This window comes from Phasianus colchicus, chromosome 3 (genome assembly GCF_987193195.1).
Source record: "Phasianus colchicus chromosome 3, bPhaCol1.hap1.1, whole genome shotgun sequence".
NCBI lineage: Eukaryota > Metazoa > Chordata > Aves > Galliformes > Phasianidae > Phasianus > Phasianus colchicus.
In genome coordinates, this window is record NC_143438.1 from 94,672,405 (window position 1) to 94,687,726 (window position 15,322).

General features: G+C 66.2%; 1 protein-coding gene across 19 annotated transcripts in view; it reads left to right on the plus strand.

Moving 5' to 3' along the window:
- The window catches only part of PLEC (plectin), a 160,680-nt gene that overhangs the window by 97,409 nt on the left and 47,949 nt on the right, over nt 1-15,322 (plus strand). For 18 of the 19 annotated variants that reach the window (XM_090138184.1, XM_090138185.1, XM_090138186.1 and 15 more), the window contains 5 exons: nt 3,363-3,440; nt 5,673-5,765; nt 7,993-8,159; nt 10,838-10,953; nt 14,675-14,775. In XM_090138184.1, the coding sequence (XP_089994310.1) occupies nt 3,363-3,440; nt 5,673-5,765; nt 7,993-8,159; nt 10,838-10,953; nt 14,675-14,775 (555 nt within the window). Of the gene's footprint in view, nt 1-3,362; nt 3,441-5,672; nt 5,766-7,992; nt 8,160-10,837; nt 10,954-11,418; nt 11,436-14,674; nt 14,776-15,322 lie in introns of those variants that run through there. The other variant, XM_090138199.1, reaches the window with a different exon arrangement.

Below are 15,322 nucleotides of genomic sequence, written 5' to 3' on the forward strand. Positions count from 1 at the left end.
CCATAGGGCTGCCCCATAGAACTGTGCCATAGAGCTGCCCCATAGAGCTGCCCCATAGAACTGTGCCATAGAGCTGCCCCATAGGGCTGCCCCATAGAACTGTGCCGTAGGGCTGCCCCATAGAGCTGTCCCATAGAGCTGCCCCATAGCCCTTCCCCATAGCGCTGCCCCATAGCGCTGCCCCATGGCATTGCTGTAGGGCCGCAGTCTGTCGTGGGGCTGTGCTATAGGGCCGTGTATAGGGCCATTGTATGGGGCAGTGCTGTGGGGCGCACCATAGGGCCATTCTATGGGGTCATTCCATGGGGCAGAGCTGTGGGGCACACAATAGGGCCATGTCAGGGGGTGGTGCCATGGGGTGGTGCCATGGGGTGGTGCTATAGGGCCGTTCTATGGGGTCATTCCATGGGGCAGTGCCATGGGGCACATCATAGGGCCATTCTATGGGGTGGTGCTATAGGGCCGTTCTATGGGGCCATGCCATGGGGCCATTCTGTGGGGTGGTGCTATAGGGCAGCGCTATGGGGCACACCATAGGGCTGTTCTATGGGGCGGTGCTATAGGGCCGTTCTATGGGGTCATTCCATGGGGCAGTGCCATGGGGCACACCATAGGGCCGTTCTCTGGGGTGGTGCCATAGGGCCATTCTATGGGGCCATGCCATGGGGCCATTCTGTGGGGTGATGCTATAGGGCAGCGCTATGGGGCCGTTCTATGGGGCAGTGCCATGGGGCACACCATAGGGCCGTTCTGTGGGGCCATGCCATAGGGCCATTCTGTGGGGTCGTTCCATGGGGCAGAGCTGTGGGGTGGTGTCATAGGGCCATTCTGTGGGGCACACAATAGGGCCATTCTGTGGGGTGGTGCCATAGGGCCATTCTGTGGGGTCATTCCATGGGGCAGTGCCATGGGGCACACCATAGGGCCATTCTATGGGGTGGTGCTATAGGGCCATTCTATGGGGCCATGCCATGGGGCCGTTCTGTGGGGTGATGCTATAGGGCCGTTCTATGAGGCCGTTCTATGGGGCAGTGCCATGGAGCACACCATAGGGCCGTTCTATGGGGCCATGCCATAGGGCCATTCTATGGGGTGGTGCCATAGGGCCATTCTATGGGGCCATTCTGTGGGGCCATTCTGTGGGGTGGTGCCATAGGGCCATTCTGTGGGGTCATTCTATGGGGCAGTGCTATGGGGCTGTGCCGTAGGGCTGTTCTATGGGGCCATTCCATAGGGCCATTCTATGGGGTGGTGCTATAGGGCCGTTCTATGGGGCCATGCCATGGGGCCATTCTGTGGGGTCATTCCATGGGGCAGCGCTATGGGGCACACCATAGGGCCGTTCTATGGGGTGGTGCCATGGGGCCGTTCTATGGGGTCATTCCATGGGCCAGAACTGTGGGGCACATCATAGGGCCGTTCTATGGGGTCTGTATGGGGTCATTCCATGGGTCTGTATGGAGTTGAGCCATGGGTCTGTATGGGGTCATTCTATGGGGTCTGTATGGGGTCATTCCGTGGGTCTGTATGGGGTCATTCCATGGGTCTGTATGGAGTTGAGCCATGGGTCTGTATGGGGTCATTCTATGGGGTCTGTATGGGGCCATTCTATGGGGTCTGTATGGGGTCATTCCGTGGGTCTGTATGGGGTCATTCTGTGGGGTCTGTATGGGGTCATTCCATGGGTCTGTATGGGGTCATTCAATGGGGTCTGTATGGGGCCATTCCATGGGTTCTTTATGGGGCCATTCCATGCGTCTGTATGCGGCCAATCTATGGGGTCTGTATGGGGTCATTCTATGGGTGCTACGGGGTGGCCCTATGGGGTGGCGCTGTGGGTCTATGCTATGGGGTGGTGCTATAGGGCAGCGCTACGGGGCGGCCCTATGGGGCGGTGCTATGGGTTGGCCCTATGGGGCGGTGGTATGGGGTGGCACTATGGGGTGGTGCTATGGAGCAGTGCTATGGGGCAGCTCTATGGGTCGGCGCTATGGGGTGGTGGTATGGGGCAGCCCTATGGGGTGTCGTTGTGGGTCGGTGCTATGGGGCGGCCCTATGGGGTGGTGCTGTGGGTTGGCACTATGGGGCGGCCCTATGGGTCAGTGGTATGGGGCGGCCCTATGGGGTGGTGCTGTGGGTAGATGCTATGGGGCGGTGCTGTGGGTCAGTGTTATGGGATGGTGCTATGGGGCGGCGCTATGGGGTGGCCCTATGGGACAGCACTATGGGGCAGTGCTATGGGGCGGTGCTATGGGCCGGTGCTAAGGGGCGGCTCTATGGGGCGGCTCTATGGGGTGGTGCTATGGGGCAGCCCTGTGGGGCAGCGATGTGGGTTGGTGCTATGGGGCTGCTCTATGGGGCGGCTCTGTGGGGCGGCGCTATGGGGCTGCCCTATGGGATGGTTCTATGGGGCGGCTCTGTGGGGCGGCACTGTGGGGCGGCGGTATGGGGCTGGTCTATGGGGCAGTGTTATGGGGCAGCTCTATGGGGCGGCGCCATGGGGCGGTGTTATGGGGCTGCTCTATGGGGCGGCTCTGTGGGGTGGCTCTGTGGGGTGGCGCTGTGGGGCAGCAGTATGGGGCTGCTCTATGGGGCTGCCCTATGGGACGGATCTATGGGGCGGCCCTGTGGGGCGGCACTGTGGGGCGGCGGTATGGGGCTGCTCTATGGGGTGGCGGTATGGGGTGGCGCTGTGGGGCGGCTCTATGGGGCAGCTCTATGGGGTGGCGCTGTGGGGCGGTGTTATGGGGCTGCTCTATGGGGCGGTGTTATGGGGTGGCTCTGTGGGGCGGCGGTATGGGGCTGCTTTATGGGGCTGCCCTATGGGATGGATCTATGGGGTGGCCCTGTGGGGCGGCACTGTGGGGCGGCGGTATGGGGCTGCTCTATGGGGCTGCTCTATGGGGCGGCGGTATGGGGCGGCGCTGTGGGGTGGCGGTATGGGGCAGCCCTATGGGGCGGTACTATGGGGCAGCGCTATGGGGTGGTGCTATGGGGCGGTGTTATGGGGCAGCTCTATGGGGCGGCGCCGTGGGGTGGTGTTATGGGGCTGCTCTATGGGGCGGCCCTACGGGGCGGTGTTATGGGGCGGCCCTATGGGACGGCGCTATGGGGCAGCCCTATGGGGTGGTGTTATGGGGCTGCTCTATGGGGCGGCCCTATGGAGCTGCTCTATGGGGCGGTGCTATGGGGCAGCCCTATGGGGTGGTGTTATGGGGCTGCTCTATGGGGCTGCTCTATGGGGCGGCACTATGGGGTGGTGTTATGGGGCTGCTCTATGGGGCGGCGCTGTGGGGTGGCGCTGTGGGGCGGCGCTGTGGGGCAGTGCTGTGGGGCGGCGCTCAGCCTCGTGTCTCCTGCAGCCCCGCGAGAAGGGCCGCATGCGCTTCCACAAACTGCAGAACGTGCAGATCGCGCTGGATTACCTGCGGCACCGCCAGGTGGGGCGGCCGGGGGGCAACGGGGGGGCGGGGGGAGGGGCACGGGGGGTGTGAGGGGGGCACTTGGGCTGGGGGGGCGATTGGGGGGCTGGGGGGCAGCTGGGGGGCTGGGGGAGCTATTAGGGGATGGGGGAGGGGCACGGGGGGTGTGAGGGGGGCACTTGGGCTGGGGGGGGTAATTGGGGGGATGGGGGGCACTTGGGGGGATGGGGGGGCAACTGGGGGGCTGGGGGAGGGGCACGGGGGGTATGAGGGGGGCACTTGGGCTGGGAGGGGTAATTGGGGGGATGGGGGGCACTTGGGGGGCTGGGGGGGGCAACTGGGGGGCTGAGGGGGCAGCAGGGGGACGGGGGGCACTTGGGGGGCTGGGGGGGCAACTGGGGGGATGGGGGAGGGGTACGTGGGGGTATGAGGGGGGCACTTGGGCTGGGGGGCACTTGGGGGGCTGGGGGGGGCAGCTGGGGGGACGGGGGGACTTCTAAGGGGCTGGGAGGGCTATTAGGGGATGGGGGAGGGGCACGGGGGGGTGTGAGGGGCGCACTTGGGCTGGGGGGGGCAACTGGGGGGATGGGGGGCAGCTGGGGGGTGAGGGGCAGCAGGGGGGACGGGGGGGGATTTTCAGGGGCTGGGGGGCGCTTGGGGGGCTGGAGGGCAGCTGGGGGGATGGGGGGGCTTCTGAAGGGCTGGGGGGTGCTTGGGCAATGGGGGGCAATTGGGGGGACGGGGGCATCTGGGGGGCTGGGGGGGCAACTGGGGAAATGGGGGAGGGGCACGGGGGGTGTGAGGAGGGCACTTGAGCTGGGGGGGGCAGCTGGGGGGACGGAGGGGCATCTGGGGGGCTGGGGGGTGCTTGGGCAATGGGGGGACAATTGGGGGAATGGGGGGCGCTTGGGGGGCTGGGGGGGGCTATTAGGGGCTGGGGGAGGGGCTCGGGGGGGGGTGAGGGGGGCACTTGGGCTGGGGTGGGCGATTGGGGGGCTGGGGGGGGCAACTGGGGACATGGGGGGCAGCTGGGGGGACGGGGGGGATTTTCGGGGGCTGGGGGGTGCCTGGGGGCCTGGAGGGCAGCTGGGGGAACGGGGGGCAATTGGGGGAATGGGGGGCAGCTGGGGGGGGGGCAATTGGGGGCACTGGAGGGATGCTTGGGGCAATGGGGGGGCAATTGGGGGTACGGGGGGCACTTGGGGGGCTGGAGGGGGCAACTGGGGGGCTGTGGGGCACCTGGGGGGCTTAGGGGGCACTTGGGGGGTTGGGGGGCAGCTGGGGGGTGGGAGGGCACTTGGGGGCCTCGGGGAAGTGCTGGGGGGAGCAGGGGGCACTTGGGGGGCAGAGGGAGGCGCTTGGAGGGCGGGGGTGGCACTTGGGGGGCTGGGGAAGAATCTGGGGGGCTGGGGGGGCACTTGGGGGGCCCAGGGGGGGCAGTTAGGGGGCCAGGAGGGGCACTTGTGGGTCTGTCCCGTAGTACTACCCCATAGCTGCCCCATAGCACTGCCCTATAACTGTCCTGCAGGGCCCCCCCATAGTACTGCCCCATAGCTGCCCCATAACTACCCCATAGCTGCCCCATAGCTGCCCCATAGGGCTGCCCCATAACTGCCCCATAGGGCTGTCCCATAGCTGCCCCACATCTGCCCCATAGCTGCCCCATAAAGCCACTCCATAGCTGCCCTAAGGCTGCCCCATATCTGCCCCATAGCACCGCCCCAAAGCTGCCCCATAGCGCCACCCCATAGCTGCCCCATAGCCGCCCCATAGGTGCCTCATAGCTGCCCCATAGCTGTCGAATAGCTGCCTTATTGAGCCACCCCATAGCTGCCCCATAGCTGCCCTATAGCTGCCCCATAGTTGCCCTATAGAGCCACCCCATAGCTGCCCCATAGCACTGCCCCATAGCCACCCCATAGCTGCCCCATAGCTGCACCATAGCTGTCTCATAGCTGCCCCATAGCTGCCCCATAGAGCCACCCCATAGCTGCTCCATAACCGCCCCATAGCTGCCCCATTGAGCCACCCCATAGCTGCCCTATAGCTGCCCCATAGCTGCCCCCCAGCACTGCCTCCTAGCACTGCCCCATAGCACTGCCCCATAGCCTCCCCATTGAGCCACCCCATAGCTGCCCCATAGCTGCCCCATAGCTGCCCCATTGAGCCACCCCATAGCTGCCCCATAGCCGCCCCATAGCTGCCCCATAGCCGCCCCATAGCGCCACCCCATAACGCCGCCCCCCGCAGGTGAAGCTGGTGAACATCCGCAATGACGACATCGCAGACGGGAATCCCAAGCTGACGCTGGGCCTCATCTGGACCATCATCCTGCACTTCCAGGTGCCCGCGCGGGGCTGCGGCGGGGCTGCGGTGGGGCTGCAGTGCTCTGTGCGGTGGGGCTGCGGTGGGGCTGCGGTGCTCTGTGCAGCACGGATGCAGTGGGGCTGCAGTGGGGCTGTGGTGTGGCTGCGGTGGGGTGCAGTGCTCTGTGCAGCGGGGCTGCGGTGGGGCTGCAGTGCAGTTGCGGTGCTCTGTGCAGCAGGGATGTGGTGGGGCTGCGGTGGGGCTGCAGTGCTCTGTGCAGCAGGGATGCAGTGGGGCTGCAGTGGGGCTGCAGTGGGGCTGCAGTGCTCTGTGCATCGGGGCTGCAGTGGGGCTGCAGTGCTCTGTGCAGGGGGGCTGCAGCAGGGCTGTGGTGGGGCTGCAGTGCTCTGTGCAGCAGGGCTGTAGTGGGGCAGAGGTGGGGCTGCAGCGTGGCTGCAGTGGTGCTGCAGCACCAACGCAGCGATTGTGCCCAGGTGCCGCATTGAGGGGGCACAGCGGTGCTGCACTGGTGCTGCACTGGTGCTGCAGAGCAGCTGCACTGCGCTGTGCAGTGGTGGTGCAGTGGTGAGTGTGTTGTGGGTGCAGTGCGGTAATGCAGCGCTGCATGTTGCAGATTTCAGACACCCAGGTTTCGGGGCAGCGCAGCGCCATGCAGTAATGCATTGCAGCGCAGTAATGCAGCGCTGTGTTGCAGATCTCGGACATCCAGGTGTCGCTGCAGTGCAGTGCAGTAATGCACTGCAGTGCAGTAATGCAGCGCTGCACTGCAGATCTCAGACACCCAGGTGTCGGGGCAGCGCAGCGCCATGCAGAGTCATGCAGTGCCATGCATTGCATTGCAGTAATGCAGCGCTGTGTTGCAGATCTCCGACTCCCAGGTGCTGGGGCAGCGCAGTGCCGTGCAGTAATGCATTGCAGCGCAGTAATGCAGCGCTGTGTTGCAGATCTCCGACACCCAGGTTCTTGGGCAGCGCAGCCCCATGCAGTAATGCATTGCAGCGCAGTAATGCAGCGCTGCACTGCAGATCCCCGACACCCAGGTGCTGGGGCAGCGCAGTGCCATGCTGTGCCATGCATTGCATTGCAGTAATGCAGCGCTGTGTTGCAGACCTCAGACATCCAGGTGCTGGGGCAGTGCAGGCCCATGCAGTGATGCATTGCAGCGCAGTAACGCAGCACTGTGTTGCAGATCTCCGACACCCAGGTGTCGCTGCAGTGCAGTGCAGCAATGCAGCGCTGCATTGCAGATCTCAGACACCCAGGTGTCGGGGCAGCGCAGCGCCATGCAGAGTCATGCAGTGCCATGCATTGCATTGCAGTAATGCAGCGCTGTGTTGCAGATCTCCGACTCCCAGGTGTCGGGGCAGCGCAGTGCCGTGCAGTAATGCATTGCAGTGCAGTAATGCAGCGCTGTGTTGCAGATCTCAGACACCCAGGTGCTGGGGCAGTGCAGCCCCATGCAGTAATGCATTGCAGCGCAGTAATGCAGCACTGTGTTGCAGATCTCCGACACCCAGGTGCCGGGGCAGTGCAGTGCCATGCAGTGCCATGCATTGCAGCGCAGTAATGCAGCACTATGTTGCAGATTTCAGACACCCAGGTGTCGGGGCAGTGCAGTGCCATGCTGTGCCATGCATTGCAGCGCAGTAATGCAGCACTGTGTTGCAGATCTCAGACATCCAGGTGCTGGGGCAGTGCAGGCCCATGCAGTGATGCAGTGCAGCGCAGTAACGCAGCGCCGTGTTGCAGATCTGCGACACCCAGGTGTCGGGGCAGCGCAGTGCCATGCTGTGCCATGCATTGCAGCACAGTAATGCAGCGCTGTGTTGCAGATCTCCAACACCCAGGTGCTGGGGCAGCGCAGCCCCATGCAGTAATGCATTGCAGCGCAGTAACGCAGCGCTGTGTTGCAGATCTCTGACTCCCAGGTGTCGGGGCAGCGCAGTGCCATGCTGTGCCATGCATTGCAGCGCAGTAATGCAGCACTGTGTTGCAGATCTCAGACATCCAGGTGCTGGGGGCAGTGCAGCGCCATGCAGTGATGCATTGCAGCGCAGTAATGCAGCGCCGTGTTGCAGATCTCGGACATCCAGGTGTCGGGGCAGCGCAGTGCCATGCTGTGCCATGCATTGCAGCGCAGTGATGCAGCGCTGTGTTGCAGATCTCAGACACCCAGGTGCTGGGGCAGTGCAGGCCCATGCAGTGATGCAGTGCAGCGCAGTAACGCAGCGCCGTGTTGCAGATCTCGGACATCCAGGTGTCGGGGCAGTCGGAGGACATGACGGCCAAGGAGAAGCTGCTGCTGTGGGCGCAGCGGGCGGTGCAGCATTACCCGGGGCTGCGCTGCGACAACTTCAGCAGCTGCTGGAGGGACGGCCGCCTCTTCAACGCCATCATCCACAGGCATCGGTACGGGGGGGGGGCGTGGGGGGGGATGGGGGGAGATGGGGGGCTGGGGGGAGGTGGGGGGGGATGGGGGGAGATGGGGGGATGGGGGGATGGGGGGACATGGGGCAATAGGGGGAGATGGGGGGAGATCGGAGGCGATGGGGGAGATGGGGGGAGATGGGGGGATGGGAAGAGATGGGGGAAATGGGGGGATGGAGGGAGATGGGGGGAGATGGGGGGCTGGGGGGAGGTGGGGGGGCTGGGGGGAGATGGGGGGATGGGGGGAGATGGGGCAATAGGGGGAGATGGGGGGAGATCGGAGGCGATGGGGGAGATGGGGGGAGATGGGGGGCAATAGGGGGAGATGGGGGAAATGGGGGGATGGGGGGCAATAGGGGGAGATGGGGGTATGAGGGAGATGGGGGGATGGGGGAGATGGGGGGAGATGGGGGGAGGGGGGGTGATTGGGGGACATGGGGGGCAGTAGGGGGAGATGGGGGGATGGGGGGAGGTGGGGGAAGATGGGGGTGTGTGCTGTGGGGCTGCGCTATGGGGCTGCGCTATGGGGCTGTGTTATAGGGCTGTGCTGTGGGATTGTTTTATAGGGCTGTGCCATGGGGCTGTGCTGTGGGGCCGTGCTGTGGGGCTGTGCTACAGGGCTGTGCTATGGGGCAGTGCTGTAGGGCCATGCTGTGGGACTGTGCTAAGGGGCTGCGCTATGGGGCTGTGCTATGGGACTGTGCTATGGGGCCGTGCTATGGGGTTGTGCTGTGGGGCTGTGCTATAGGGCTGGGCTGTGGGGCTGCGCTATGGGGCTGTGCTATGGGGCCGTGCTATGGGGTTGTGCTGTGGGGCTGTGCTATAGAGCTGTGCTGTGGGGCTGTGCTATAGGGCTGGGCTGTGGGGCTGTGCTATGGGGCTGCGCTATGGGGCTGCGCTATGGGGCCGTGCTGTGGGGTCGTGCTATAAGGCTGTGCTATAGGGCTGTGCTGTGGGGCCGTGCTGTGGGGCTGTGCTACAGGGCTGTGCTATGGGGCAGTGTTGTAGGGCCATGCTGTGGGGCTGTGCTATAGGGGAAGATGGGGCTGCCCTATGGGGCTGCGCTATGGGGCTGTGTTATGGGGTTGTTCTATAGGGCTGTGCCATGGGGCTGTGCTGTGGGGCTGTGCTATAGGGCTGCGCTATGGGGCTGCGCTATGGGGCTGCGCTATGGGGCTGTGCTGTGGGGTCGTGCTATAAGGCTGTGCTATGGGGCAGTGCTGTGGGGCTGCGCTATGGGGCTGCGCTATGGGACTGTGCTATGGGACTGCAGTACGGGGCTGTGCTATAGGGCTGTGCTATGGGGCCGTGCTATGGGGTTGTGCTGTGGGGCTGTGCTATAGAGCTGTGCTGTGGGGCTGTGCTATAGGGCTGGGCTGTGGGGCTGTGCTATGGGGCAGTGCTGTAGGGCCATGCAGTGGGGCTGTGCTATGGGGCCATGCTATGGGGCTGTGCTATGGGGCTGTGCTGTGGGGCTGTGGGGTCATGCCATGAGGCTCTGCCCCATAGATCTCATATGGGCCATGCTGTGCCCCATAGATCCCATGTGGGTCATGCTGTGCCCCATAGATTGTGGCTGTGCCCCATAGATCCTGACTGCCCCATTGATCTCATGTGGGTCGTGCTGTGCCCCATAGATCCTGGCCGTGCCCCATAGATCTCACGTGGGTCGTGCTGTGCCCCATAGATCCCGTGCCCCACACGTGTGGGTCAGCCCCCCGCTGCAGCTCAGTGTCGCAGCAGCTCACTGAGCTCTGTGCCCCCCATGTCCCCCCTTTCTCCCCCCCTGTGCCCCCCATGTGCCCCCCACTGCCCCCACCCCCCCATCCCACCCCCTATGTGCCCCCCATGTCCCCCTTTATCCCCCCTGTGCCCCCCATGCCCTCCTTGTCCCCTTCCATGTCCTGTGTGCCCCCCATGTCCCCCCATCTGCCCCCCATGTCCCCCTCTGTGCCCCCCATGTGCCCCCTATGTGCCCCCCATGTCCCCGTTTAACCCCCCTGTGCCCCCCATGTCCCCCTTTATCCCCCCTGTGCCCCCCGTGCCCTCCTTGTCCCCTTCCATGCCCTGTGTGCCCCCCATGTCCCCCCTGTGCCCCCATGTGCCCCCCATGTCGCTCTCTGTGCCCCCCGTGTCCCCCCATGTGCCCCCTATGTGCCCCCCATGTCCCCCTTTATCCCCCCTGTGCCCCCCCTGCCCTCCTTGTCCCCTTTTGTGCCCTATGTGCCCCCCATGTCCCCCCATGTCCCCCTATCTGCCCCTCCTGTCCCCCTTTATCCCCCATGTGTCCCCCTTCTGTGCCCCCTATGTGTCCCCCATGTGCCCCCCATGTCCCCCCCACATCCCCCATTATCCCCCCTGTGCCCCTCATGCCCTCCTTCTCCCCTTTTGTGCCCTATGTGCCCCTCATGTCCCCCCCCGTGCCCCCCCTGTGCCCCCCACATCCCCCCCTCTCTCCCCTTCCCCCAAACGCCCCCCATATCCCGCCCTCCACTGTGCCCCCCCCATCCCCGTATCCCCCCCACTGTTCCCCCCTCTGCCCCCCGTATCCCCCCACCTCTTTCCCCCGTGTCCCCCCCCACGTCCCCCCATCCCCCCCACCGTCCCCCCCCCCATAACCCCCACTTTTCCCCCCTTCTGTGCCCCCCCCCCCCCCGCAGGCCGCATTTGGTGGACATGGGGCGGGTGCAGCAGCAGAGCAGCCTGCAGAACCTGGAGCAGGCCTTCAGCGTCGCAGAGACCGAGCTGGGGGTCACCAGGCTGCTGGACCCCGAGGGTACGGCACCCACGGGGGGGGGAGATGGGGGGCAGGTGTGGGGCAGGTGTGGGGCAGGATGTGGGGCAGCTGTGGGGCAGAGCTGGGGGTCACCAGGATGCTGGACCCCGAGGGTACGGCACCACGGGGGGGGGAGATGGGGGGAGATGGGGGGCAGGTGTGGGGCAGATGGGGGGCAGATATGGGGTGGATGGGGGGCAGGTGTGGGGCAGATGGGGGGCAAATGGGGGGCAGGTGTGGGGCAGAGCTGGGGGTCACCAGGCTGCTGGACCCCGAGGGTACGGCACCCACATGGGGGGGAGATGGGGGGCAGGTGTGGGGCAGGATGTGGGGCAGGTGTGGGGCAGAGCTGAGGGTCACCAGGATGCTGGACCCCGAGGGTACGGCACCCACGGGGGGGGGAGATGGGGGGCAGGTGTGGGGCAGGATGTGGGGCAGCTGTGGGGCAGAGCTGGGGGTCACCAGGATGCTGGACCCCGAGGGTATGGAACCATGGAGGGAGGGTGGGGGGTGGATGGGGGGCAGGTGTGGAGCAGGTGTGGGGCAGATATGGGGCAGATGGGGGATAGGTGTGGGACAGATGTGGGGCAGATATGGGGCAAATGGGGGTCAGGTGTGGGGCAGAGCTGGGGGTCACCAGGCTGCTGGACCCGGTGGGTACGGCACCACAGGGGGGGGAGATGGGGGGAGGATGTGGGGCAGATGGGGGGCAGATATGGGGTGGATGGGGGGCAGGTGTGGGGCAGATGGGGGGCAGGTGTGGGGCAGAGCTGGGGTCACCAGGCTGCTGGACACCGAGGGTACGGCACCCACGTGGGGCAGAGATGGGGGGAGGATGTGGGGCAGGATGTGGGGCAGGTGTGGGGCAGGATATGGGGTAGATATGGGGCAGATGGGGGGCAGGTGTGGGGCAGAGCTGGGGGTCACCAGGATGCTGGACCCTGAGGGTACGGCACCACAGGGGGGGAGATGGGGGGCAGGTGTGGGGCAGGTGTGGGGCAGGTGTGGGGCAGAGCTGGGGGTCACCAGGCTGCTGGACCCTGAGGATTTGGAACCATGGAGGGGGGGTGGGGCAGATGTGGGGCAGATGTGGGGCAGAGCTGGGGGTCACCAGGCTGCTGGACCCCAAGGCTACGGCACCCACATGGGGCAGATATGGGGGGAGATGGGGGGTGGATGGGAGGCAGGTGTGGGGCAGATGTGGGGCAGATGGGAGGCAGGTGTGGGGCAGGTGCGGGGCAGGTGTGGGGCAGGATATGGGGTAGATATGGGGCAGATGGGGGGCAGGTGTGGGGCAGAGCTGGGGGTCACATGGCTGCACCACATGGGGGCAGAGGGGGGGAAATGGGGGCAGATGTGGGGCAGGATGTGGGGCAGAGCTGGGGGTCACGCAGCTGCTCGACCCTGAGGGTACGCGACCCACATGGGGGGCGGATGGGGGGCAGATGGGGGGCAGTGATGGGGCAGAGCGCCCCCCAATGGGGGCAGGAGGGTGGCAGCCATGGGGCAGAAGGGCTGATGTGGGGCAACTATGGGGCAGCTGTGGGGCAGCAGAAGGCCAGATGGGCAGCAGTGGGGCGGATGTGGGGCAGATGGGGGACAGTGGGATGTGGGGTGGATGTGGAGATGTGGGGCAGCCCTGAGGCATCTGTGGGGCAGATATGGGGCAGTAGTGGGGCAGATGTGGGGTGGATGTGGGGCAGCCCTGGGGTGGATGTGGGGCAGCCGTGGGGTGGATTTGGGGTGGATGTGGGGCAGATGTGGGACTGATATGGGGCAGCTGTGGGGAGGTTGTGGGGCAGCTGTGGGGTGGATGTGGGGCAGATGGGGCAAACAAGATGGGTTGGTGTGGGGCAGGTGAGGCAGGTGTGGGGCGGATGGGTGGCAGATGTGGGGTGGATGTAGGGGAGCTGTGGGGCAGTCGTGGGGTGGCAATGGGGCAGCAGTGGGGTGGCAGTGGGGCAGTGGGGCAGCCATGGGGCTGCAGTGAGGTGGCAGTGGGGTGGCTGTGGGATGGCAGTGGCTCAGGAAGTGGGTGGCAGTGGGGCAGCTGTGGGGCAGCCATGGGGTGGCAATGGGGCAGCAGTGGGGCAGCAGCAGGGTGGCAGTGGGGCAGCTGTGAGGTGGCAGTGGGGCAGCTGTGGGTGGCAGTGGGCAGCAGTGGGCAGCAATGGGGTGGCAGTGGGGCGGCCGTGGGGTGGCAGTGGGGCAGCAGTAGGGCGGCTGTGAGGTGGCAGTAGGGCAGCCATGGGGCAGCAGTGGGGCAGCCGTGGGTCAGGCAGTGGGGCAGCCATGGGGCAGCTGTGGGTCAGGGTGTGGGGCAGCTGTGGGGCAGCCGTGGGTCAGGGTGTGGGGCAGCTGTGGGTCAGGGTGTGGGGCAGTTGTGGGTCAGGGTGTCGGGCAGCCATGGGTCAGGCAGTGGGGCAGCCGTGGGGCAGCCGTGGGTCAGGGTGTGGGGCAACCGTGGGTGAGGGTGTGGGGCAGCCGTGGGTCAGGTAGTGGGTCAGGCTGTGGGGCAGTTGTGGGTCAGGGTGTGGGGGAGCTGTGGGTCAGGCTGTGGGGCAGCTGTGGGTCAGGGTGTGGGGCAGCTGTGGGGCAGCCGTGGGTCAGGGTGTGGGGTAGCTGTGGGTCAGGGTGTGGGGCAGCCGTGGGTCAGGCAGTGGGGCAGCCGTGGGGCAGCTGTGGGTCAGGGTGTGGGGCGGCCGTGGGTCAAGTAGTTGGGCAGCCGTGGGTCAGGGTGTGGGGGAGCCGTGGGTCAAGTAGTGGGGCAGCCGTGGGTCAGGGTGTGGGGTAGCTGTGGGTCAGGCAGTGGGGCAGCCGTGGGGCAGCCGTGGGTCAGGGTGTGGGACGGCCGTGGGTCAAGTAGTGGGGCAGCCGTGGGTCAGGGTGTGGGGTAGCTGTGGGTCAGGCAGTGGGGCAGCCGTGGGGCAGCCGTGGGTCAGGGTGTGGGGCAGCCATTGGTCAGGCAGTGGGGCAGCCGTGGGTCAGGTAGTGGGTCAGGCTGTGGGGCAGTTGTGGGTCAGGGTGTGGGGCAGTTGTGGGTCAGGGTGTGGGGGAGCTGTGGGTCAGGCTGTGGGGCAGCTGTGGGTCAGGGTGTGGGGCAGCTGTGGGGCAGTTGTGGGTCAGGGTGTGGGGTAGCTGTGGGTCAGGGTGTGGGGCAGCCGTGGGTCAGGCAGTGGGGCAGCCGTGGGGCAGCCGTGGGTCAGGGTGTGGGACGGCCGTGGGTCAAGTAGTGGGGCAGCCGTGGGTCAGGGTGTGGGGTAGCTGTGGGTCAGGCAGTGGGGCAGCCGTGGGGCAGCTGTGGGTCAGGGTGTGGGGCAGCTGTGGGGCAGCCGTGGGTCAGGGTGTGGGGCGGCCATGGGTCAAGTAGTGGGGCAGCCGTGGGTCAGGGTGTGGGGCAGCCGTGGGGCAGCCGTGGGTCAGGGTGTGGGGCGGCCGTGGGGCAGCCGTGGGTCAGGGTGTGGGGCGGCCGTGGGTCAAGTAGTGGGGCAGCCGTGGGTCAGGGTGTGGGGTAGCTGTGGGTCAGGCAGTGGGGCAGCCGTGGGGCAGCTGTGGGTCAGGGTGTGGGGCGGCTGTGGGGCAGCCGTGGGTCAGGCAGTGGGGCAGCTGTGGGGCAGCCGTGGGTCAGGGTGTGGGGCGGCCGTGGGGCAGCCGTGGGTCAGGGTGTGGGGCGGCCGTGGGGCAGCCGTGGGTCGGGCTGCGAGCGGTGCTGGCGCTGCAGACGTGGCGGTGGCGCAGCCGGACGAGAAATCCATCATCACCTACGTGTCCTCGCTGTACGACGCCCTGCCGCGACACGGCGACCGCGGCGACGGCACCGACGTGAGTGGGGACGGGGGGCTGACCCACCGCGGGGGGGGAGCTGACCCATAGCACTGAGCTCAGCCCCATAGCGGGGGGGCTGACCCATAGCGGGGGGGGCTGACCCATAGCACTGAGCTCAGTGCCATAATGGGGGGGGGGGGGGCTGACCCATAGCACTGAGCTCAGCCCCATAGCGGGGGGGCTGACCCATAGCGGGGGGGGGAGCTGACCCATAGCACTGAGCTCAGCCCCATAGCGGGGGGGCTGACCCATAGCGGGGGGGATGGGGCTGACCCATAGCACTGAGCTCAGCCCCATAGCGGGGGGGGGCTGACCCATAGCGGGGGGGATGGGGCTGACCCATAGCACTGAGCTCAGCCCCATAGCGGGGGGGGCTGACCCATAGCAGGGGGGTCAGACCCATAGCGGGGGGGTCAGGCCCTTAGTTGGGGGGGTCAGATTCATAGCAGGGGGTCCAGACCCATAGCACTGCATTCAGCCCCATAGCTGGGGGGCAGACCCATAGAACTGCGTTCAGCCCCGTAGCGGAGGGGCAGACCCATAG